The sequence below is a fragment of the Pipistrellus kuhlii genome, unplaced genomic scaffold, assembly GCF_014108245.1.
Source record: "Pipistrellus kuhlii isolate mPipKuh1 unplaced genomic scaffold, mPipKuh1.p scaffold_m20_p_2, whole genome shotgun sequence".
NCBI lineage: Eukaryota > Metazoa > Chordata > Mammalia > Chiroptera > Vespertilionidae > Pipistrellus > Pipistrellus kuhlii.
Window position 1 is genome coordinate 46,617,711 of NW_023425515.1, and position 26,575 is coordinate 46,644,285.

Here is a 26,575-nt window from a genome sequence, read left to right on the forward strand (position 1 = left end):
AACTTCAGATCACCCTGGCGCCAGGCCGGGGGACTCAGGCCATGCCCTTGGCCCAAGTCATGCTGGGAGACCTCAGGCTGTGCCCTCTACCCGGCAGGTTTGACAGGGGACCTTAAGTCATGCTCACCACCCAGCGGGGCTTGATGGGTGACCTGAGGCTGTACCCCCCGCCCTGTGGGGCTTCACAAGGGTGAAACCAGCTGGGTCTGGATCTAGCCCAATGGGTGGAGGGCTGGCTGGGTCTAGGTCTCTCAAGATTTTGAGGCGCATGTGGGTAGGAGGAGACTTTACTCTGTATCCTGTGTGCGCCCCAGATTCTGACAGAAGGAAGATTTTCATACACATTTTACTAATTTTCTTTCATCTCTGACACTTCTATTATAGAGAAAGGGCAAATAGCAATACTAAAATATTTCCTCTAATTAATCCCCTTTTAATGTGCACGAATTTCGTGCACCAGGCCACTAGTTTATTATAAGTAGAGAAAAAGATAAAGTGTATAACCATGTAATTGCAGCATTTTTGAAAGAGTGCTTAAAGTTTTTATTATTACTAATTTAATAGTTGTTTAATATCAGAGTTTAAAATAGTCCATCTTCAAAAATCACACTTTTGTACAAAAAAAATCATTTTTGTACAGAACCTTTTTTTCTTTTATTTCATAAAATTGAAAGGTAGAAAGCTTATTCAGTGCTAATTTACAGAATCTATTCACAAAAATAACTTTTCTTGCCCAGAATACCTTATTCTTGGCTAAGTTGGGTAAGTGTGATCCCATGAACCAGGAGATCAAAGTTCAATTCATGGTTAGTGCACATGCCCAGGTTGTGGGCTCTGTCCCATACATGGGGCATGTTGGAGGCAGTCAATCAATGTTTCTCTTTTGTCATTATTTCTATCTCTCTCCTCCCTTCTTTTCTCTGAAATCGATAAAAACATTTTTTTTAATTCTTCCTCAGACCCAAAATCCCAAAACATTTTTAAAATGACTTTTCCTGTTCTTTTTTTTTTTTTCCAATTACAGTTGACATTCAGTATTATTTTTTATTAGCTGTAGGAGTACAGTATGGTATATAGACTTTTATTTATGAAGTGATCAGCCTGATAAGTCTAGTACCTACCTGAAATCACACATTGTTATTCCAATATTATTGACTATATCCCTGTGCTGCACTTGCCATTCCTATGACTATTTCGTAACTACCAATTTGTACTTCTTAATCCTTTCACTTTATTTATAATACTTAGCCTTCCAGCACACACGCACACACCCTCCCATCATCTGGCAACCTTCCGTTTGTTCTCCGTATCTATGAGCTTGCTTCTGTTTTGTTTGTTCATTTATTTTGTTCATTCCACATATTGAAATCACATGGTATTTCCTTTCTTACTCTGGCTTATTTCACTTAGCATAATAGCCTCTAAGTCCATCCATGTTTTCACAAACAGTAAGATTTCATTTTTTATGGCCAAGTAATATTCCATCTTCTTTATCCAGTCATCTATTGATGGGCATTTAAGTTTTCATATCTTAACTATTGTAAATTATGCTGCAGTGAACAAAGGGGATGCATGTATCTTCTCAATTTGGTATTTTGGGTTTCTTTAAATAAATAACCAGAAGTGGAATTTCTCGGTTATAATGTAGTTCAATTTTTAATTTTTTTATGAACCTCCTTACTGTTTTCCATAGTGGCTACACCAATCTGCATTTTTACCAACAATAGTGCATAAGGGTTCACATCCTTGCCAACATTTGTTGTTTGTTGATGTATTGATAATAGCCATTCTGATATGTAAGGTGATATCTCATGGTTTTAATTTTCATTTCTCTGATGATCAGTAACGTTGAGCATCTTTTCCCATGTCTACTGACCTCTTTGGAAAGGTGTCTATTTAGGTCTTCTGCCCCCCCCCCTTTTTTATGGTTTGTTTGTTGGTGTTGAATTGTATTCTTTATACATTTTGGATATTAACTTATTGATGTGTCATTGGTGAATATTTACTTCCAATCAGTGGGTTGTCTTTTCATTTTATTGATGGGGTTTTTTTCCCTGTGTAAAAATTTATTAGTTTAATGTAGTCCCATTTGTTTATTTTCCTTTTATTTCCCTTGCCCGAGGAGATATATCAGAAAAAAATATTACGAAAAGAAATGTCAAAGAGTTTATTACCTATATTTTCTTCTTGGATTTTTTATGGTTTAGACTCAGCACATGTGTCAAACACAAGGCCCGCGGGCCAAATCCGTCCCGCCAGGCCTTGCAATGTGGCCCGCACCGCGCTGTCATCACTGCACTCCGCAGCGTTTCCATCACAATGACAGTTTATGACTGTTCAGTAAACCATTCGGCCCTCGGTTTAGGCTGGATTTTAGATTTTGGCCCCTTCTCTGATTGAGTTCGACACCCCTAGTTTAGAGTCTTATATACATAAGTCTTTAATCCATTTTTAGTTTATTCTTGCGTATGGTGTAAGAAGGTGGTCTGCCTTCATCTTTTGCATGTATCTGTCTAATTTTCCCAAGTTCATTTATTAAAAAAGGCTATCTTTACCCCATTGTAAGTTCTTGTCTCCTTTATCATATATTCATTAGATTCCACATATGAGTGAGATCATGTGATATTTGTCTTTCTTCACTGGCTTATTTCACTTCCTTTGTCACATATTAATGGACCAAATAGGCATGAGTTTATTTCTGGGCTCTTTGTTCGATTCCATTGACCTGTATTTTTACCAGTACCATGATGTTTGATTACTGTAGTTTTGTGCTATAATTTGATATCAGGTATCGTGATACCTCCAACTTTTTTCTTCTTTCTCAAGACAGCTGTGGCTATTTGATTTTTTTTTTTAATTTTATTGACTAAGGTTTTATACATATGGGTCCTTATCCTATTTTTGTCCCCCCGCCACCACCCCCGCTCGGCTCATGCCCTCATCCCCCTGTGTGTGTGTGTGTGTCCATTGGTTATGCTTATATGCATGCATACAAGTCCTTTGGTTGATCTCTCCCCCTTATCCCTCGCCTCCCCTACTTTCCCTTTGATCGATGCTTCTGTCTCTGGATCTGTTCTTGTTCATCAGTTTATGTTGTTCATTATATTCCACAAATGAGTGAGATCATGTGATATTTATCTTTCTCTGACTGATTTCTTTCACTTAGCATAATGCTCTCCAGGTCCATCCATGCTCTTGCAAATGGTAGGAGTTCCTTCCTTTTTATAACAGCGTAGTATTCCATTATGTAGATGTACCACAGTTTTTTAATCCACTCATCTGTTGATAGGCACTTAGGCTGTTTCCAAATCTTAGCTATTATAAATTGTGCTGCTATGAACATAGGTAGGGTGCATATATCCTTTCTGATTTGTGTTTCTGTTTTCTTGGTATATATTCCTAGAAGTGGGATCACTGTGTCAAATGGGAATTTCATTTTTTTAGTTTTATGAGGAAACTCCATACTTTTTTCCACAGTGGCTGCATCAGTCTGCATTCTCACTAGCAGTGCACAAGAGTTCCATTTTCTCTGCATTCTCGCCAGCACTTTTCATTTGTTGATTATTGGTGATAACCATTCTGACAGGTGTGAGATGTTACCTCATTGTTGTTTTGGTTTGCATTTCTCACATCTTTAGTGACTTTGAGCATGTTTTCATATGCTCTTGGCCTTCCTTATGTCCTCTTTCGAAAAGTATCTATTTAGGTCCGTTGCCCATTTTTTTTATTGGGTTGTTTATCTTCCTTTTGTTAACTTGTATGAGTTTCCTGTAAATGCTGGAGATTAAACCATTATCGAAGATAACATTGGCAAATGTGTTCTCCCATGCAGTGGGCTTTCTTGTTGTTTTGTTGATGGTTTCTTTTGCTATGCAGAAGCTTTTTATTTTGATGTAGTCCCTTTTATTTATTTTCTCCTTAGTTTCCATTGCCCTTGGAGCTTAATCAATGGAAGCAATACTGTGTTAAAAGTAAATAGAATATACCTTACTATACTATCTATTTTTTAACACAATATATGCTTCCATTGATTAGTATCTTTTTCAGTTTCTTCCGTGTTTTATAATTTCCAAGTATAGGTCTTTTACATCCTTGGTTAAATTTATTTCTCAGTGTGTTATTTTTACACAATTATAAATGGAATTGTTTTCTTGATCTCCCTTTCTGGTAGTTTATTATTGATGTATAAAAATGTAACCAATTTCCAAATACTGTATTTGTATCCTACTTTGCTGAATTTGTTTATCAGTTTTGATAGTTTTTTGGTAGAATCTTTATAGATTCTCTATACATCATTTCTTTTTTTTTTTAAATATATTTTATTGATTTTTTTACAGATAGGAAGAGAGGGGGATAGAGAGAGTTAGAAACATCGATGAGAGAGAGTCATTGATCAGCTGCCTCTTGCACACCCCTTACTGGGGATATGCCCGCAACCAAGGTACATGCTCTTGACCAGAATTGAACCTGGGACCTTTCAGTCCGCAGACCAACACTCTACCATTGAGCCAAACCGGTTTCGGCTCTCTATACATCATTTCATGTCATCTGCAAATAATGACAGTTTTACTACTTCCAGCCAACAATTACCGGTATGTTGGTTCTGGGGCCTCTTGGGAGGGACTTTATTGCAGGTCAATGTCAAATGCTACCTGTGACTGGCCCATTGCTACTTATTAGGAGCTACAAAATGATCTGCCATTTTAATGCCTGTGCTGAGCCTGGATGCTTGTGAGACGGACCACACTGAGAACCAACAATGGCTACCACCAGTACTGGGCCTGTGGTAGGTCTGCAAAAGGCCCAAGGCACCCCAAGACCTTCAATAAGGCTCAGCTAAAGAAAGAGCCTGTGGTGGTATGCAAGTTAGGTTAATGCAGGATCTCAGGGAGTCACCAGGGTTAGCCCCAGATCTTAGTCTGAGGCCACTCCGCAAAAGTCTCAGGTACACCTAGGCCAGCTACCACCCACCTGGGGGCCTGCAGAACTTTGCAGTAGGGTGAAGTCTCCAGTAGTCATCAAGCTGGAACTAGTGGAATTCACTAGGCTAATTCAGATTCAAATTTGGCCATGTGGAAAGAGGGCTCAACACAGCTGTCCCTCCAGCACTCACCCTGAAGCCATGCAACCCAGTTTTCCTTTCTATGTGTTTGGCACCCCACTACCCCCTGAAGTGGACAGAATTGAGAGTTTTTAAGAGAGACTGCAAAGCAGACCCAGGCTTGTCGCTGTGTGCCGCACCAGCACAGCCAGGGGTTCAGCGAGCCTGAGGGAGGGCTGGTGAAAGATAAAGAAAAAGATAAGAGAATAAGCTGGGTCTAGGTGGATCTTCTGTGCCTGGCTAAGGCCACAGAACAGATCCAGACTGCAAAGCTGATGTTTTATTTATAGTCAGGGGTAAACAAGGTAATTTACAATGTTCTTGTAAGTTTTGCTTATTTTGGCAGCATTAGCTGCACCTCCCACAGCCCATTATAGCCACCCTGGAAAGATCTAGGGAGCAGTCACAAGATAAAGTTTAATTATGATTAGAGGGCTGTGCCCTCCAAACTGGCACTTGTTTGCCACTTTGCCAGCAGGTCAGTCCAAGGCTTAATCCTATAACCGTTTCCTACATTGATGCTAAAAGAGCCTCCAACCACATCTTAAGTTGGCTAGGATAGGGTCTCAGGGAGTCCTTAGGGTAGAGTCAGTACAGTTCACCAGGCTAATACAGATTCAGATTTGGCCATGTCAGGGGAGGGCTTACCACAGGAAATATGATGCTCGTAGGCCATGCGGGATGGGGCTCAGCACAGACAATGGCAGCCTCCAATCTTGTCCTAAAGCCACACACAACTCAATTTCTCTCTGTACATCTCTGGCACCTTAAATAAAAATACCTTAAATAAAAATGTTTTATACTTCAGATTGTTTTTGAGCTTGACCAGAATTTCTCCAAAGTTTTTTTAAGAAAGAATGCAATGCAATTCTAGGCTGATTGGTGCTGAGAGAACCTCAATATGAATAAGTTGGGTTGGGCAGGGAGTCATCAGGGTGGACCTAATGGAGTTCACTAAGCCAGTATAGATTTAGATTTGGCTTAGTGGACTCCATTAGACTCAACATAGGAACAGTGGCAGGAGTTCCTCCAGTTCTTGCCCAGAAGCCACACAACTCAGTTTCTCTCCATTTGTCTCTGGTGGACTTCCTCATCCTCTGTGTCTTCTTTGGAGCCGAGCCCATGCAAGTGAGAGTTTGTGCACTGGCCATTTAAAAAGATGCCTGGGTTCCCAGCATCTTTATATTCTTAACTAGTGGTCCCGCGCACGATATTCGTGTGAGGGTTCCCTCAGCCAGCCTTGCACCCTCATCAATCGGGGACCCCTTGGGGGATGTCCAACTGCCAGTGGGATCAGGCCTAAACTGGCAGTTGGACATTCCTCTTGCAATCTGGGACTGCTGGCTCCTAACCGCTCACCTGCCTATTTGCCCCTAACCCCTCTGACTGCCTGCCTGATCACCTCTAACTGCCCTCCCCTGCCAGCCTGATCTTGTCCCCAACTTCCCTCCCCTGCAAGACTGATCTCGCCCCCACTTTCCCTCTCCTGCCAGCCTCATCTCGCCCCCAACTGCCCCCCCCCCCGCCGGCCTAATCACCCCTAACTGCCTCTGCCTTGGCCCCCACCACCATAGCTTTGTCTGGAAGGAAGTCAGGTGTCCAAAAAATGGCTGGTCAACCCAATCTACTTAGCATATTGCCATTTTATTAGTATAAATGATAGGACTTCTGTTCAACTAGTCTTCAGATGGTTATCCAGGTTGCTTGTTCTGTAATTTAGTTGTAATTTTGAAGTGCTCATGTGAGGGGGTGAGTACCGCGCCCACCTACTGTGCCTTTTAATCAGAACCTCCACAAAAATGTTTTTTTTGTTATCTTGATTCTATTTCCTCTGAGAAAACCAAGTAGTCATATGAAGAGGCTACATGGAGATGTTCCAACCAGTAGCACCAGATGAGATTCCAGATAACAGCCAGTATCAACATATGGCCTTTTCTAGCTGACTATGCCGAACTGTGAGCAGAGGAGGAGAAGAAGAGAGAGAGAAAAAAAAAAAAAAAACGAAAAAAAAAACCCTACAGTAACATGGAAAGAAATCTATAAAACAGATAGGATCCTTTAAGTTAAAAATAAAACTATTTCTCATTTTTTTTCCAGATGGCAAAAATTCTGCAAGTAAAAAAATTAAAAGATTTCTGTCATATTAAAAATACCTTAAATAAAAATGTTTTATACTTCAGATTGTTTTTGTGTCTTATTTTGGTACTTTGAAGATTTATAAATTATAAAATTAATTAAGGTAAACTTGTTTTAAGTATAAAAATTACAATAAGTTCTAATTTTTAGTTTTTTTAATTTATAGTTAAATTAGACAGTAATGTAAGATTCATACTGGTATTTGATACATGAAAATTATATTTTAATTGATTAAATGTGATATGAACTTTAACATGTGAAAAATCAAATTCAGCCAAAACTAATTTATGGTACAGTTAGAAGATTATTAATTTTTGAAGTATGCATAATGGTACATTTAGAAGATTATTCATTTTTGAAATATGCATAATGGGCAAACTGTTACTCTCTTAAGGTTCTAACCACCTTTAACCAATTATAAATCGGGTTACATATTTAATACTTTAAGTAACTTAAGTTTTTAGAATATAAAACAAGCTTATTTCTCTTCTTTCATCAGAATACAGTCGTTTTGAAGCCAAAATACATGACTTACGGGAGCAAATGATGAATAGTAGCATTAGTTCAGGATCAGGTTCTCTTCGAACAAGCCAGAAGCGATCCCTCTATGTCAGGTAAAAAAAAATTTTTAATTATAATTATGGCATGCCTTATTTATACATGTAAATTCTTTTAGGATTTTCACTATTACTAACTTAGTTTTGTATCCTAATATATATGAAGAGCTAGGTGGTATCACTACTGAACGGGTAACCGGTCACCATGAAGCGTATGGAGCACCTCTTGGTCCCTCTTCTCCCCCAGCCCCTGAGCCATTCACCATGACAGGGAGCTGGCAGCGGGGCGGGGCTGGGGACTGTTGAGCGGTAGTGGTGAGCTGCTTTGCAGGGCTGCTGTGAGCTTAGTCACCCAGCAGGCAGCAAATTTCATGAAGCAGTCTGGGGTGGGGGAGTTTCACAGAGCAGTTGCAGGGTCTTGGAGCCTCTCAGAGCAGTGGTGGGGCAGGGTGAGTTTTGCAGAGCGTCCAGTGGTGAGCTTTGAGGGCAGCCGCAAGCATTGTGGAACATCCCGGGGCGGGGAGCTTCACGTAGCATCACAGGGCAACAGAGGCCGTGCGACAGATGCCAGGCTAGGCCTAGGGGCCCTAATGCGCACAATTCCATGCTCGCTGAGCCTGTAGTAGAAAAATAAGTTGCAAACCAAGGAAAATATTTTATAGTTGATTTCATGATCTTTCAAGAGTTGGAATATTGTTATAATTTAATTAATGATACTTATATAATCCCTTGAATAAAAATAGTAAAGAAAGACAAACATGGATGAAAAAAATTTTAAGGTGGTTATTTTACTGAATCAGTATTGTACAATAGCTTGATAATGTTCTATCATCTAACACTAATATTTACCTACATTCACTTGTAATGAAATATTCTCCATTTGAGTAACAATTACCTTGGCAATTTTTATAATAGCAAAAAGAGCATATATAAATACTAGAGGCCTGATGAACAAAATTTGTGCATGGGGCGGTGTCCCTCAGACCAGCCTGCACCCTCTCCAATCTGGACTCCTCAAGTGATATCCGACTGCCCATTTAGGCCCGATCCTGGTGGGCAGCAAGACATCCCTCTCATAATCCAGAACTGCTCGCCTTCCTGCCTTCCTGATTGCCCCTCACCGCTTCTGTCTGCCAGCCTGATCACCCCCTAACCACTCCCATGCCAGCCTAATTGATGTCTAACTGCTCCCCTACTAGCCTATTTGCCCCCAATTGCCAGCCTGATAACCTCTTAACTACCCTCCCTTGCAGGCCTGGTCCCTCCCAACTGCCCTCCCCTGCTGGCCATCTTATGGTGGCCATCTTGTGTCCACATGGGGTCAGCCATCTTTGACCACATGGAGCAGCCATCCTGTGTGTTGGAATGATGGTCAATCTGCATATTATTCTTTTATTAGATAGGATAGAGGCCTGGTGCATAGATGGAAGCCAGCTGGTTTGCCCTGAAGGGTGATAGGACTATGTTTGAGTAATAGAGAAAGAGACAGAATGAGTGGTTTCTCAGACCAAATCACTCATTCTGTCTCTTTCCCTATTACTCAAACATAGTCCTATCACTTCTAATAAAATGAATAGCATTTAGCCGAAACCGGTTTGGCTCAGCGGTAGAGCGTTGGTCTGCAGACTGAAAGGTCCCAGGTTCGATTCCGGTCAAGGGCATGTACATATTGGTTGCGGGCACATTCCCAATAGGGGGTGTGCAAGAGGCAGCTGGTTGATGTTTCTCTCTCATTGACATTTCTAGCTCTCTATCTCCCTTCCTCCTCTGTAAAATATCAATAAAATATATTTTTAATATATTTTCTCTGTAAAATATCAATAAAATATTTTTTTTAATTAATAGCATTTAGAGTCTTGTGACTATGTAATATACTGTCATAATATACTGTCATTACATAGTCAAGCAGTATATTATGACCACACTTATTTTCTTCTGCAACCCTTTATATTTCCTGGACTTAATAGTTGTCGCATTTTCATTTGCCTAATTTTTACTATACTTACTATTAAGTGTCTTCCTTTGTCTTTACTAATCTCTTTAGAGTTTGTTACATGATGAAACACATAGTCCCACATACGGTCTTATCAGTTCAGTTTTTCCATCTTTGTGTTCCAACTTGGACTAATTGTTCTATAGACTCCCTTCCTTTCTCTAAAAACCAATTAAAACATATTTTTTAAGTAAAAAATCAAAGTACAAAAGGCAACATGCAATATACCATTTGTGAAGCTCTGGAACAAGTAAAACCATACATGATTACATAGTCATTACATACATGTAATAAAACCAAATTTTTTTTAAAAGGTGAGGGTTAAGAAACTGATAAACACTATATTCAAAATAGTGGTTACCTTCTAAGAGTACTTTAATCTTAATCTTTGGGAATCAGGATCAAGAGGAAAATAATACATTGGTGAACATGAGTTACTGATAATGGTTTTGTTTATAGTCTTTTGTTGGATCGTAGAGTAACAGATGTTTATTATACTCCGATGATCAATAACTCGTATAGCTATTCCATATGTTCCATTTCTTATGAATCAAATATATTAAAAGACAAAGCTTAAGTACAAATTAGGGAATAGAGGTTGGGAGTGATTTCTTTTCTCCATTGCTCATTAATAATATTGTTGTTATATTTTATAATTCAAAAGATTAACTTATAATTAAATGTTTCAGTGTAATAGTTTTCCTTTTCTGAATGTCTTCTGGCATTTGTCCTACCTCTTATGTATTTTATTTTCCTTTTTTTATGTACTTTATTTTCTGTTTTATATTATGTTTATTTGTATCTTTGTCATCTTTATCTTTGCCGTATCTACTCCATTACCTTTTTAAATAAGTATTTAATAAGTGAGTGACTATATCTAACTTTTGTATTATTTGAGGTCAGCTATATTTTTTTAGTAGACAGTTCCTTAGATTTCAGAATTTATTGTTTGGAGTAATGACAGCATTTATATCATTTGTAATTTTATTTTTTCAGCTAAAGAATTCTTTTCTTCAGAAATATATTATAAATGCTTTAATATATGTTTAAGCCTTCCCACTTTTGGTTCCCACCTACTTCCGTCACACCTACTTCCCTGAAAAGACTTGAAAGAACACATTTGAAAACCATTAACTATTTAATACATTTAGTCATCAAATAATTCCACCCTCTTCAGTTTTACTTGAAAGTTGGTTCTTAAAAGTTGGGTTGTATGAAATGGAATATGATTTGTGTCCTATTTTTCACTTGTCAAATTAGAACAAAAGAATGAATAAATTATATTATAAATGTAATTGCTGGAGTCCTTTTCTAAGAAAGCTTTTCTAAGAATTTCATTATTTTAAATATTGTACATTAATTAATCAACTCAAAGGTCACAGCATTTTCTTTTTATGAAACTAAAAATACTCTTAACATTTCCAGTTACTATATTAAATTCATACAATATTTTTCCAAAATATTTGGTAGCTATTAACCATCTGTAGTTATTTTTCAAAATTGTTACTGATTCTGAAAACCCTGTTAACTCTAGTTTTATGAACAAATTAAAGGAATAAATAACTGGAAAAATAATCTGTTGATCTAGTCTTAACAATTCACAATTAATGAGTCCAATCTATTAGAGATTTTGTTTTCCCAAGTATGTCCAATCAAAATAAAGAGATAAAAATAGTATTTCTTAATATTTACTTTTGTTTATTAATTTAAAACAACTCTCTAGATTTGTCTTCATTTTAGAATTCAGTATAGGTTGTCATTGGATTGTACTGAAGGTATTTTTTAAATTTCTATAATACAACACTGAAAGAAATAAGAGTTTTACCCGATAACAAACTATTGCTGTAACAAGTTAATTTTGCTTTTTTTTTTCTTTTGCCTCATTGTCTTATATAAGTACAAAATTGAGGTTGTCATTATTTTGCCTACGATGATATATTGTTTAATTATTACACAAATTAAAACATTTTCCGAATAGTGTTTATTTACTACTAATGACATCATTATAACAAATAATTATAACTTTTTCCTTTTACTCTAGAGCCCTTTTTGATTATGACAAAACTAAAGACAGTGGCCTTCCCAGTCAAGGATTGAACTTCAAATTTGGAGATATCCTCCATGTTATTAATGCTTCTGATGATGAATGGTGGCAAGCCAGGCAGGTTACACCAGATGGTGAAAGTGATGAAGTTGGGGTGATTCCCAGTAAACGCAGGTAAATGTAAATCCATTACAGTCTTATCATTTGCAAGTTGGGCAACAAAAACAAATAAATGCTATTCTTTTACATTTATTCTTTTGAGGTGATGATTTTATGCTTGGTTTTCCATATTGTGTTTTACAGCCATTTTATTTACCTATATTGTAACCAATAACATAACTAAAGAATACGATGCCCCCACACAGAAATTTTTCTAAAGATCCTACTAGTTGCTAAAAAACAAAGTAAGTATTTTTTAAGACACTATGCCAGTGGAAGGAAAGAGAATTAAAAGCCTCCATAGTTTTCCCATTAAGGTATTGTTAAAACCTAAAATTTCAGGGCTTCTGATTGTATGAATTACCTGTATTAGATGTAAAAAAAAAAATTTTTTTTTTTAATGAAAGCCTTTTAAATAAATGCAAAATGTTTCACATCTCTTCTTGTTTCATTTAGTAGTATTAGTGTAATCATGCCTTTCCTCTTTTCTTTTAACCATTTATGATAATATTTCTTTGGTGGATACTTACCAGCTAGTAGCAAAAGTGGATAAGTGCAGATTGTCTTTGAAAGAATGATTCTAGCTTAGACAGTCACCTCTAAGATCTATGAAATATAGTGAATGTCTCTACTTTTTGTTGGAAAGGTTATTAAATAGCAGTTTATAATTCCCCTAAAGTAGTTACTTATGAGATCTAATTCATCCAAATATTTGTCTAAAAGTTCTTTTTTAAGTTTTAAGATAGCCAGTAAAAATTAATGATGTGACATTAATGTTTATTATAGACTAGTTACTTGATGCACGAAATTCATGCATATTAAACAGGAATTAATTAGAGGAAATACTTTAATATAGCTATTTGCTCTTTATAATAGAAATGTCAGAAATGAAAGAAAATAAGTAAAATGTACATGAAAATTTTCCTCCTGTCAGAGTGTAGGGTGCACCATGGGAACCAGAGTCAAGTCCCCACCCACCCACATGTGCCTCGAAATCATGCGAGACCCAGACCCGGCCAGCTCCACTCCTGTCAAGTCCCGCCAGGTGGAGGGGCACGACCTCAGGCTGCCTGGCCTGGCACTGGGACAGAATGTGCAGCCTGAGGTCCCCTGGCCAGGGCATGCTTTGAGGTTCCCCTTCAAGCCCCGGGGGCAAGGGGTGCAACTGAGCTCTCCCATCAAGCCCCACATGGCAGGTGGCGTGGCCTCAGGCCTGGCACCAGGGCAGGGTGGGTGGCCTCAGGTTCCTGCCCCAACCCAGCACCATACAGCCTCAAGTCCCTGCTGATTGCTTGTTAAGGCTTGTTACGGGAACTCTGCTTCCACTGTGGGCACAGCCATCTTGTGTTACAGAATCCCTGCCTCTGCTGTGGGTGTGGCTATCTTGGCCGCTATGGCGTGATGGTCAACTTGCATATTCCCTCTTTATTAGATAAGACTGGAGGCCCAGTGCACAAATTTGTGCATGGGTGGAGACCAGCCGGCCCCACCTCAATCAGGGCTGGGCCTGTCAGGAGGAGAAGATGGTGGGAGGTTGGACGGCCCATCCCAATCAGGTCAATCAGGGCTGAGCCCGCTGGGCGAAGAGGCCACTGGCAATTGACTGGTGGGCCCCACCCCTGATTGGGGCTGATTGGGGGTGTAACCAACCATGGGGAAGGGTAGTGGGATGGCCGGCCCCAACCCCAAATGGGGTCGGGGTGCAATCTGGGGGAGGGATCACAGGTGGGATCTAGGGCCAGCCAAGGGGAGAGGCTGCAGGCTGATCAGGGTGGTGAGGGCCCACAGTGGGCAGGGCCGTCTGTGGGGAGGGGCTGTATGGGATGGGGCAGCCGGGGAGAGGGGCTGCAGGAGGTTGGCCAGCCAGTCCCACCCCCTATTGGAATGAGGGGCAATCAGGGGCCTGGCTGGTTGTGGGGAGGGGCTGTGGGCCAAATGTGGTGGGGCTGGCTGGAGAAAGGGTATGTGGCATTTGGCTGGCTGGCCCTGCCCTTGATCAGGGTGGGAGAGTCTGGTGGTGGGCAGTACTTATTAAAGGATACTTTTGAGAACAGTAACTGGGAAGAATGAAAAAAGAGCAGGTTTGAGCAGAGGAATAAGTAAAGCTGCAATGCTGGCCAGGGATCAGCCTCAGCGAATCACATAGCTCTTGGGTCAATGGGGACAAAAGGAAACATATGTACCTGATTGGGCCAGTTCACTGGCCACTATGGGCATTAGAGTGACCAGTTGTTATAGTCATTATATAGATAATTCATTCACTTCAGGTCAGGCTTATGATGTAACAACTTGTATTTTTCTTGTTAATAAGTTGGATTTATATTTATTTTGTTGAGTCTCTGTAATTGATAAATATGCCAAATTGTATACCTATTCTAGGCCTCTAGGCCTCTATGTGTATGGGATGTGTGTGTGTGTAGAAACTGAAAAGTAGAAATATTAAAATATTACAGAAATATGTAATTATAGTTTCAGGATTTATGACTGTTGGCTGTATAGTTCGCAACTATTAGATTTTATATTTGGTGGCAACTCCTCTTTTAGCAGTGTAGCCCTCAGCATAATTTTTTACCTGAAATATAATATAGTCTTCTTTAAATTCAAAAATGCTTACTCTGTGCCTTATTAGGTCAATAAGAAACCTCACATCTTATATATTAAGGTCAGAGTTTAGAAAAATTGTTTTATCCCTTGGCTCTTCATATCTCATAAGGCTTTGCAGAAAGAAGTTAGTAACATAGCTGACTGGTGGAAAGAGATTTTTTTCATTTTATCTAAAAATTCTATAAGGTTTATTTTTAAAACCAGAAGTGATGTAAGACATATCTTGAGATCTCTACAAATAGCGTTCTTTCAGGAACAGTATTTATAAATAAACAAAATTTAAGTCACTCAACTATTTGAGTGAACAAGATAATGATTAGAAGACAAAACCATTTTGAGTTGTAAATGTTCACTCACTAAATGTTAGTTTGCAGTGCCCTCAATAAGTGTCTAGGCAAAATTTAAATTCATTATTCATGTCACGAATCCTTAGGATTGCTCTGGAATAGTAAAAAACGTAAGTTTTAAATCTATGACTGCTGCCCTGGCCAGGTGTTCAGTTGATTGGAGCATTGGTACAAGGCAACCAATGGATCTTTCTCTCTCCTCCTCTCTCTCTAAAAATGAATACATGATTACTAAGGTTTTTCTTTTACTGTCCCACAGTAAAAAACTATATTGCTACATAATAAAGAAAAAATATAGAGCCGGGACCAGTTTGGCTCAATGGATAGAGCTTCGGCTTGGGGACTGAAGGGACCCGGGTTCAATTCCGGTCAAGGGCATGTACCTTGGTTGCGGACATATCCCCAGTAGGGGGTGTGCAAGAGGCAGCTGATTGATGACTCTCTCTCATCAATGTTTCTAACTCTCTATCTCCCTCCCTTCCTCTCTGTATAAAATCAATAAAAAATATATTTTAAAAAATATATATATATATTGATATATATAGAAAATGCATTCATTTATAGACTGCTTTGGTAGGTTTTTCTGCTATATACCAATAAAATTGCTATGCTGATATTAAGGATTTATAAAAGGCTAATTTACATGAAATTTTGCAAAATGTATATTGGTATTACAATCTACTTAAAACATTTGTTATATTTTTGTTTGCTTGCTTCTTTTGAATAGGTAACACTTTAACAAGGTTCAAAATTCTAAAGATCTAAAAGCTATACCAACTCCCTCTTAACTCCATGTGGCTATTTCACTTTCATAGGAATAGCTAAGGTTACTAGTTCTTGTATATCCTTCCAGGAATACTTTAAAACTGTTTTTGAACACTATACTTGGCATAATTTATGTATTTATGCAAAAATGTCATTGGAGTTAAAACTTAGTTTTTCTATTTCTCACCTTATTTTTAAAATTTTCAGAGCTACAGAGAAATAATCACAAGAGAAATGCAAGAATAGTACAAGGATCACCCATATATCTTTCACCTACTTTCATCAGTTATTGACATTTTGCCCCATTTGCTTTCTCTCTTGCATGCTTAATATTTTTTACTAGAGGCCTGGTGCATGAAATTCATGCGTGGGGGAGAGGGGGTGTCCTTCAGCCCAGCCTGCACCCTCTCCAATCTGGGATCCCTCTCACAATCTAGGACTACTGGCTCCCAACTGCTCGCCTGGCTGCCAGTCTGATCACTCCCTAACCACTCCCCTGCCATCCTGATTGATGCCTAACTGCTCCCATGCCAGCCTATTTGCCTCCCCTGCAGGCCTGGGTCCCCCACAACTGCCCTTCCCTATAGGCCCAGTTGTTCCCAACTTTTCTCCTCTGCCGGCCTAGTCACCCCTAACTGCCCTGCCCTGCAGGCTTGATTGCCCCCAACTGCCCTCCTCTGCAGGCCTGGTCCATCCCAACTGCCCTCCCCTGCTGGCCATCTTGTGGCAGCCATTTTGTGTCCACAGGGGTCAGGATCTTTGACCACATGGGGCAGCCATCTTGTGTGTGGGAGTGACAGTCAATTTGCATGTTACTCTTTTATTAGATAGGATAGAGGCCTGGTGCATGGGTGGGGGCTGATTGGTTTGCCCTGAATGTGTTCCGGATCAGGGTGGGGGTTCCCTTGGGGCATGGAGCGACCTGGATGAGGGGCCTATGATGGTTTGCAGGCAGGCCCCCCTGAGACTCAAGCGGAGGCTCTGGTATCAGATTTATTTATATTCTATAATTGAAACTTTGTAGCCTTGAGTGGAGCCAAGCCTCCTGCTTGCTCTGTGGCTGCAGCCATTTTTGGGGGGGGATTTATTTATCTTCTATAATTGAAACTTTATAGCATTGAGTGGAGGCCTGGGGCAGCCAGGGTATGCAGAAACTTGGCTTCCTCCATTGCTGGGGAAACCCCAGCCTCCTGCTCTCTCCATGGCAGCAGCCATCTTATTTGGGTTAATTTGCATACTCCTGATTGGTTGGTGGGCGTGGCTTGTGGGTATAACTGAGTGATGTTAATTTGCACATTATTCTTTTATTAGATAGGATTGTTGACACAATTATAGATGTGTCCCCCGTTTTCCTTCCTTTTGCCCTTCCTCTACTCAGGTCTTCATCACATTATAGTCTATGTCCATGGGCTATGTATATATGTTCTTTGGTTAATTTTAACCAGTCCACCTCTTTCCCCTCCTCTTCACATGCTTAGTAATTTTTAGCATATGTGTTCCATGCTAAACTAATGTTTAAACAAAACGAAAAAAGATAACACCTGGAAAACTACTAAACTTTGAAGTCTTGTCTTATAATTTCAGTATAACTAATGGAAATGAGTGCATATATAAGTACACATATATTATATATTGTATTTTGATACTTCACAAATATTTTTAAATAATAAAATAAGTCTTATATTTTATTTTTTAGAAATTCTAATTAATTTTGGGATGCAAACCTAGGTGGATTCCTAAGGTTTTAGAATATAAAGATGCCCTGTATTGAGGTATCAGTTCTGATGAATTGTACTGTAGTTAGACCCTTAGATGTATTTGGTCTACCTAAAAAATGATATTGGCTACTTTGACAGGGTTGAGAAGAAAGAACGAGCCCGATTAAAAACAGTGAAATTTAATTCTAAAACAAGAGGAGACAAAGGGGTGAGTATATGCATCTCTTATTTCTAGAAATCAATAATTGAGGGTAATAGACCTTTTTTGAGCTACATTATTTAAAGTGAGGATTTTGCCATGTAAATTACTATCAACAGCTTTGGCCATGTTGCTTTACAATAGTAGATATTTAAGTAATTTATTCATTTAAAGCACCCATTTCACAGACCTTTTCAAATTAAAACTGATTTGAATTTTTTCTTATCATAATTTTGGTCAAGGTTATTTTTACAAGTGAAATTAATTTAATCTTCATTCACATGTTCACTTAGAAACTTGTGTTACCAAAATTAATCATGATAGTTAATAAATCTGCTGAAAAAAATAGTCCTCAAAAACTACTAATGAAATAATGTCTGTTTTGGGGAGATTTTGAGTAAATTCAAGGAAATTTTCTTCTCCCCTCTATTCTAATATGAATTTTTATTTTGAGAAAATAAAGAGACAGTCACGAGGAATTTGTAGATGGTCAAAAAAAAAAAGAAAAACCATTATTCTTTTATTCATAATTTAGACATGTTTTTATTTTTATTTGCTTTAAGTGTTGCTCAAAATGTCTGTCAATAGATGAAAAAGATCTTACAGGCTTTGTCTGTACTATGTTTATAATTACTGCAATAGAATATTTTAGCAAAAAGGCTGATTCATCATAGCTGAATTTCAAAATGTATTGAAAATACTATTTGTAGCAATGTTTTCTGTTTTGTAGGGTTTTTTTTAATCTAAAGCTGAAGTTTTATACATCTTTTGATCATATTTCAAAGGAATGTAAAATTCAGTAAATAAATTAACCCTGTTTTTTGTACATCTCTGATATAGCTAAGCACTCAAACTTAAAGCTTTAAAATTTAAAAGAAATATGATCCTTGACAAAAGAAATTAAATCTAAGTAAGTTGCATAATGTATTCAATTATTTTAGGAATGATAAATTCCATTAAAATTAACTTGTAGTTTTCAGGAAATACAAAATTATATAGTGTGACCTGAAGCAATATTTAAAATAGAGATTTTTGGAGGAAAAAATTTCAAGTAAATGCTCAGGAGTTGAAATCTATACAGTGTTTTATCTGCTTATTTTATATACGTCTTTTAAAATATTTTAGTAAAGTACACTGTCAATGTATTTAAAAAGAGGTTGCATGTTGTAATTTTTCTTTTATACTGTAAGAAGTTAACTGAATTAACGACATATTTAAATCTTAGTCTTGTGTGTTGACTGTAACCAACTTTATGCACAGTCACTGTGTTCTAACACAGCACCAAAAGTATGCATGATACTGAGTGGGGTAAAAATACGCTTGCCATTGATACAGAACTGCATTTCTTTCTGTAACACCATTTCTCATTCTAAGTACTTCTTTTTCTTTCCTTACGTGGCTTATGGACTTTTATTTCCACTACAGACTTATAACATTTCACTTTCTTATTAATATTTTTAACATTCATTGAACTATTTTGAAATACTACATATAGAGATAATATATTTAGATTTTTAATATATGTATCATGAATTTGTGATATTTTTCAGTTCTAATATTTATTACACTCTGTCTCTCTTGCAATGTAGCATTAGTAATAGTAAGTAATTAAACAGTATTTTGTATAAGAAATATAGAGAAACTAGAAGTAGTATGGTTTCTCTAGCTTTGTGTTTTCCCTTCACATTTTTCTGTTGTTTGCTTGTGCTAGTTTTACTTTAATAAATATTTCACCGGAGGATGTTAAATGCAATGCAATTAATCCATTTCTTAACTAACATGCTTTTCTTTCTGTCCCATATTATGATATCTTTATGATATCTCATTCTGGCTAACGGCAAAGATATCAAAAATCAAAACATTTTAAACTTCATGTGTCTTTCGGTTGTTTGCTGTGAAACTGACTCTGACCACTATAGATGCAGTAGGAGGATTCGTTTTATCAGATATAAAAATTAGTTTTATCAGATATAAAAGTTATTACTAAATTCAAAAGCAATGACTGTCATGAACAAAAAGATTTAGTGTTTCCCTGAAATTACATTACCATAAATCTTTCTCTATTAAAACTTGTTTTTCTCTCCCTTTTTTCTAAAATTTGTATTCAAAGATTTTTATTCAAATAATGCTACTTGACAGTTTATAAAATAATTATAAGCCCAGAGTCCTTCCATATTTTTTACTCAACTTAATTTTCAGCTCCCACTTAGAGGTATTAGAGCCTTCAAATTTTTAGATTGAAATCAAGATAATCAGCTTGACAGTGAACTAAGAACTTATTAATCCTGAATTATTAATATGAAAAGGTAAAAATGAAAGTTTAATCTTGTCTTTATAAAGATTCTTATCAAAATGAAGTCTTTGAAGTAATAGAATTTAAGCTAAAAGTCACTTTAATCTATTTCAGACCCATAGTCACCTGGCTTTTTATGCTTAAAAATATAGGCATGCTGAACACATACTGCCTGGTGTCAATACACTTCAAAATAATGATAGCATCTTTTAATGTGGATAAACTCAGGAAAAATCAAAACAAAATTTTTATTCTTTATATTGATCCCACCTCAAAAAGTATAATAATAATTCCAAATGTCAATTGTATGTTAAGGTCATTTCCTTCAAGACATGTATGCCTATGACAGAAATTACAAAATAAACTATTACTCTTTAATAGGCTCATCTTTCTTTGTGCCGCATGTTTTTTTAAATCTATGAATGCACAGTACTGCTAGTATAGCTCAATGATTGAGCATTGACACATGAACTAGGACAAGAGGTCCTGGTTCGATTCCCATCAGGGCACATGCCAGAATTGCTGGTTCAATCCCCAGTAGAGGGTGTGCAGGAAGCAACCGATTGATGATTCTCTATCATCATTGATGTTTCTTTCTCTCTCTCTCTCCCTCTCCCTTCCTCTCTAAAAACAATAAAAATATATATATTTTTAAATCTATGAATGCACAAATGGAACATTTAAGAATGAAAAAAAAAATTGTTTTCAATATCTGTGCAATAAGGAACATCAAAGTAGTTGTTCATCTTCCTTATAGCAATTATGTATAAACTATTCAAATTTCACTTGTCTTATTTGGCTCTTACTGGCACCAAACTTTTTATTCTCTATTCAGGATTGATGGTGCCGATGAATTGAATCTGGTTCTATATTATTTATATATACTTTTTTAAATAGATTAGTAAAGCTTAAAGACAAAGGAATCAGTTATGATAGCACTCATGTTGGCTAAAACAATCCTAACTCTTCTTTCTTGGTTAGATAGCATTGGTAAGTCTTTTCTTGCACTCTTTGGCTTTGATAGAGCCCTCTTAGTGTTCTTCCTATTTTCTGACTAATGTCAAAAGCATTTGGTTATCTTTTTTCTCTTCAAGGATGGATGGATAGATAGATGATAGATGATAGATAGATAGATAGATAGATAGATAGATAGATAGATAGATAGATAGATAGAAAAAAGCTAAAGTAGAGGTTTTTGTTAGTTTGTTGGAGCCACACTAAAAAAAAAGAAAAGAAAAAGAAGGGGAAATGTGCTTGAGCAAAATGAAGGTTATTACCTAATGCATAAAAATTATTTGAACAGCTAGAAGAATCATTTAAAATAACTTTTGCTATAGAGCACCTAGCTCCTGGCAATCTAGAAAAATATTTATTGATATGAATAGATGTTAGCTTGGTCTGTACCATAGTAGTACCTAACCTGATTTATTCTTTTTAATTTTATCAAGGAGTAAATATTCCTTATTTTTAGCTATTACTGAATTACACTCTTTAAATTTTTCAGTATTTTCTGTCATAAAACATTAGAATTAGAGGAGTTAATACAAAATTAGAAATTCACTTTATATGTGAATTAAGTAAAATTCATATATAAACTGCACACTGTGGTCACAAGAGTCAGCTTCCACAGAGCTGCTAGGCTGGCTGGGCTTTGTACACACAGACAGTAGACATCCCTTTGTTTTGCCCCTCCTTCTCTTCAGCAGTCATTCAATGACAAGCGTAAAAAGAACCTCTTTTCCCGAAAATTCCCCTTCTACAAGAACAAGGACCAGAGTGAGCAGGAAACAAGTGATGCTGACCGTAAGTATGTGGATCCAGTGGTCAACTGAAAATAAATGTAGAGGGACCTACTGCCCTGCAGTTGGTTGTTACCATGGAGACAGTTTCAAGAGCTGCAACAGGTTACTAATTGTCTTAACCAGGGGCAATTTATCAGGCATAAATTAATTTGTATACCAATCTTAATTTTTCTGGCACCCTAAGGATTCTTAATTTAAAATAAACAGTATTTTTAAGCTGTACATTTAAAACAGTATTATTTGACGGAAGGATTCTTACAGTAAATAATATACTCTCAAAGAATGTTTTAGAGAAAAAATATGGATACCTGGGAAGCTACTTAGTGATTTCTAAGTATGACATAACCAATTTTTTGATAAATAGATCTTCTGAAATCATTCCATTTTTATTCTATTTCTTCTTCATATGTTGACAGTCTGGATTTTACTTTTGAAATAGCAAGTAACAGTCTCAAACTTTACTGCTCCATAATAGAACTTTCATTCTTTTAGTAGATTACATTTAACTGCTAGCTTATCTCAAGTTTTCAGAAATCTACAAAAATTATCTATAAGATATGCACCTGTAATGGTCTTGGAACTGTCTCTTATTGTAGCACCAATTTTATGCATTACTGACAACTATTTTCTTTGATTATCTTTTTATTGCTTGCTCTCTGGGAACTACTCTCTACAGGAGATCCCTGACGACATGGGATCAAAAGGCCTGAGTAAGTGATCAAAATACTCCCAAGTTATTTTTTAACCTCCATCTACAGACCTACCTTTTTCAGATACATTTTGAGAATCATGGTAGTGCCTTGCTGGCATGAGGAGGTGTATGATTTAGATTGCTTTTAGGCTTTCATGTTAATATAATGCTTGGGATTTTTATTTCTATAATACACATCTTTTGTTTTTCTAATACTCCATTTTTCAGTCATTTGAAAAACTGCTCAATATTTACATTTTTTAAATATAAAAACTTTTTAACATTTTTAAAACTAGTGCTACCTGCCCTCATTATTAGAATATAGAAAATAATCTTCCTTACAGTTTTATATCACCCTTTTTTTAAAAAAAATTTTAAATCACTTTGATTTTAGAAAAGCATTGCTATAATGTGAAACTAAAACACAATAGATAAATGTAGAGAAGAACTATGGACCTCAAGTTCAAATAGCAGTCTTCATAGAGGAAAATTTACATGTCTTTTTTAAGGAGGTTGTAATTTATGAAAAGAATTATAAGAAATATTTTTTTTTCATTTAACCATGATGTTTCTGCTTTTTGTTTTTCTTGTTTAATTTTCTAACTAGAACTTAGTCTTCATATAAAGCTTGATACACAGTTTGATATATAGGAGTCATTTAATAAACATTGTAATAAATAAATGAAACAAGAAGTCATTTAAGCAATAAGTTATAAATGTGGGTGTTATCAAATTGATTAAATGTGAAATTTTATCAAATATTAATAACTTAATTTAGGTGACTCAGAAGTAACGTTTTAGGCTAAAGATTTTTCTAGATAATTCTTTTCCTTTGTATTATTAAGCATTTAAAAAACTTCTTTTTTATAATTCATTGATTATTAAAGATATAATCAGTATCTTTCAACTTTCTAAGTTCTACATTAATAATCATTAAATTTCATAATTTTTCCTGATTTACCCTAACTATACAGGTATTTTAATCTAAACTATAGAAACTTGACTTTTATTTCAACCTTAATAATTAAAAGTTTGTATTAGACTGAAGGCAGTATGCTTTATATGTAATTATTTTTATTAGACACACAGACAGTAGACATCCCTTTGTTTTGCCACTACTCTTCTTGAATATTTTTGCATGTGCCTCTTTAGGATTTGGCAAGAACCCATGAATTTACTATCACTATGGTACCCTTGTGAAAATCTTCAAAAGTGGAAAATATTTCTATAATTTTTTTTTTTTTTTAAAGAGAGAAACATCAATTGGTTGCCTCTTGCACGTGCCCCAACCACAACTAGGGGTCAAACCTGCAACCTAGATATGTGCCCTGGGCTCCACAGATTTTTTTTTTAATATATTTTATTGATTTTTTACAAAGAGGAAGAGAGAGGGATAGAGTTAGAAACATCTATGAGAAAGAATCATGGATCAGCTGCCTCTTGCACACCCCCTACTGGGGAAGTGCCCACAACCAAGGTATATGCCCTTGACCAGAATCAAACTCACGACCTTTCAGTCCACAAGCTGACGCTCTATCCACTGAGCCAAACCGGTTTCAGCTCCACAGATTTTTAATGGTATAGAATTTATTTTGAGAATGATAACATGTTTTAGAGATGGTATGAATCAGCATAAGTACCCACAGGTTTTTATTATCTGTTCATTGGACACCTAAAGAAAGCTCATGTAAAAAGAAATTTAAGGAAGAATTTTGTTGCCATATTGATATTGTTATGATGGATGATAATTACCTCTTGACCAAATCATAATTTTATCTTTCATTTTAATTGACGATTGGTACTTGGTAAAAGCAACAAATAAAAAATGGTAACTGAATACCAGACAATGTAATTTAGAAAAGAATTTAAATTTTTCTGGACAATGACTTAAGATCCTTTGAATGGTAGGTTTCTGTGCTTCTTCTCCCAGAAAAACTGAAAGAAATTATCTACCCAGTAATTTAATGATCAGATCAAGATTTTATTTGGAAAATGTTGAAGGAAATAGAAACATATCAGTAAGATATGTTGGAGGTTATTACATAGATGACTTGCAGTTGGCAAGTTGCCTATTATTACGCAGTAGAAAATGCTTGGAAAGGATATGTATCGAGTACATTTGTGGCCTCAGTTATCAAAGAGTCATAACACAGGGAATAAACTAAGAAAAATCCTGTGAGATTTTAATATAAGGAAATACATGTGACCTCATGTTAGGTACTTATCAAGTCTTGTTGGAACAGGACTCACAAAGGGACTAAGAATAGAAGGATAAATTATTCCAGAGAAACAATCCTGTTGAAGAGGTGTAAAATAACATTAACATTAAGGAAAATGTACAGTTACATGTAACTTCACACAACCTCTGGAAAATTTGAGGCTATTTCATTGAAGAGCAGAGAAAGAAACAAAAGTGATAACCTAGCCCAGTGGCCGGCAAACTCATTAGTCAACAGAGCCAAATATCAACAGTACAATGACTGAAATTTCTTTGGAGAGCTAAACTTTTTAAACTTAAACCTCTTCTAACGCCACTTCTTCAAAATAGACTCACTCAGGCATCCGTGGTATTTTGTGGAAGAGCCACTCTCAAGGGGCCATAGAGCCGCATGTGGCTCGTGAGCCGCAGTTTGCTGACCATGGCCCTAGAATACTTTTCATAAACATGAATTTAGTGATTCTAAGAAAAAGAGAATTAATTATTGATTTGCCCTGTTGGCAGTAGGATAATGAGAGAAACTGTCTTTCAAAACCTAATTTTGACTAACAACTAGAGAATGATGAAAATCTGAGAGAATGCAATTAAGTCATCATAGCTTGTGGAGAGCTAAAAATAGAAACTTGTGCAGACTTTATGCTTTAAGAAGGCAATTTTGAAAAAGTTCAGGAGGAAAAAACTGGGTAAGATTTCCTTCAACAGTAGCCAAAAGAAATACAATTCAGGAAGGACTATAAAAGGTGCTCAGAAGTGAAGTTACGACATGCCATTTAAAACAAGGTTTGTACCTATCTCTTGTACGCAGCTCAATTTTTATATTTTTTTATTTTGTGGAACACCTCAAAAACTTCCTGTTAGGCACACAGTTTTCCATTATATTTCTTCCCTTCTCATTTTAAAGACTTATTAAGCAGGTTTGTGCAAAGTTCTTAGATGCCAAAACCAGACTTATTTTCAATTATGCTTGGAATAAATATAATAGTACTAGAATTACTTGAGATTGGTGATGTATAGTATTTCAAGAGCACAAAGAGAATAGACATGCGTTCTTAGGAAGAAATGTTTAATAGAAAGGTGAGACTTGGTTAAAGAGATTTGAAATTATTATGCTCATCAAATACCATAAACAAAATAAAAACTTGAAAAATATATTTATACCATGTATGTCAAAGGGATAATAACCTGACACTATACATTTCTAACATAAAAAGAAGCAGACTAACTCTCCATTAGAAAACTGGACAGAAGATAAGAGTGCTCAAAAGATAAATAAATAAAATGGGCATATAAAAATATTTAGTGTTTCTAGTAAGCAATAAACAAAATGATGTTTTACTGGTTACCTTGGTAGACTTTTCTTTTAAAAGACAAGTCGGTGATTGAGAGGGTTCTATAGAATGATTACTTTTAGCTTATTATTATTGGGAGTGTAAATTGGTACAACCTTTCTGGAAAAGCATATCTTTTTTTTTTTTTTTAATATATTCTATTGATTTTTTACAGAGAGGAAGGGAGAGAGATAGAGAGCTAGAAACATCGATGAGAGAGAAACATCAACCAGCTGCTTCTTGCACAGCCCCTACTGGGGATGTGCCCACAACCAACGTACATGCCCCTGACCGGAATCAAACCTGGGACCTTTCAGTCTGCAGACCGACGCTCTACCACTGAGCCAAACCGGTTTCGGCTGAAAAGCATATCTTTTGACCTATAATAATTCCCCTTCAAGGAATTTATCCTAAGAATCTAATCAGATATGGAGATAAAGGTTTGTGTGTCAGGGTGCACATATATTTCTAATATTATTTAGAAATTACACCACTCAAAAATTGAAATAATCTTAGAATGTCTTACAACTAAGGAGTGTTTAATTAAGTATTACATAATAGAATATCATATAATACTTTATGATATTATATAACCATTGAAAATCACGTTAAGACATAAA

The 26,575-nt window shown here is 36.4% G+C and overlaps 1 protein-coding gene across 19 annotated transcripts in view; it reads left to right on the forward strand.

Annotated features, from left to right (window-relative positions):
- Positions 1–26,575, forward strand: part of DLG1 (discs large MAGUK scaffold protein 1) — a 246,509-nt gene that overhangs the window by 182,678 nt on the left and 37,256 nt on the right. For 9 of the 19 annotated variants that reach the window (XM_036448105.2, XM_036448104.2, XM_036448107.2 and 6 more), the window contains 4 exons: positions 7,737–7,851; positions 11,829–12,005; positions 17,563–17,632; positions 21,620–21,719. In XM_036448105.2, coding sequence (XP_036303998.1) covers positions 7,737–7,851; positions 11,829–12,005; positions 17,563–17,632; positions 21,620–21,719 — 462 coding nt within the window. Of the gene's footprint in view, positions 1–7,736; positions 7,852–11,828; positions 12,006–17,562; positions 17,633–21,619; positions 21,720–22,394; positions 22,429–26,575 lie in introns of all 19 variants that reach the window. The other 10 variants (XM_036448106.2, XM_036448108.2, XM_036448112.2 and 7 more) reach the window with 2 other exon arrangements.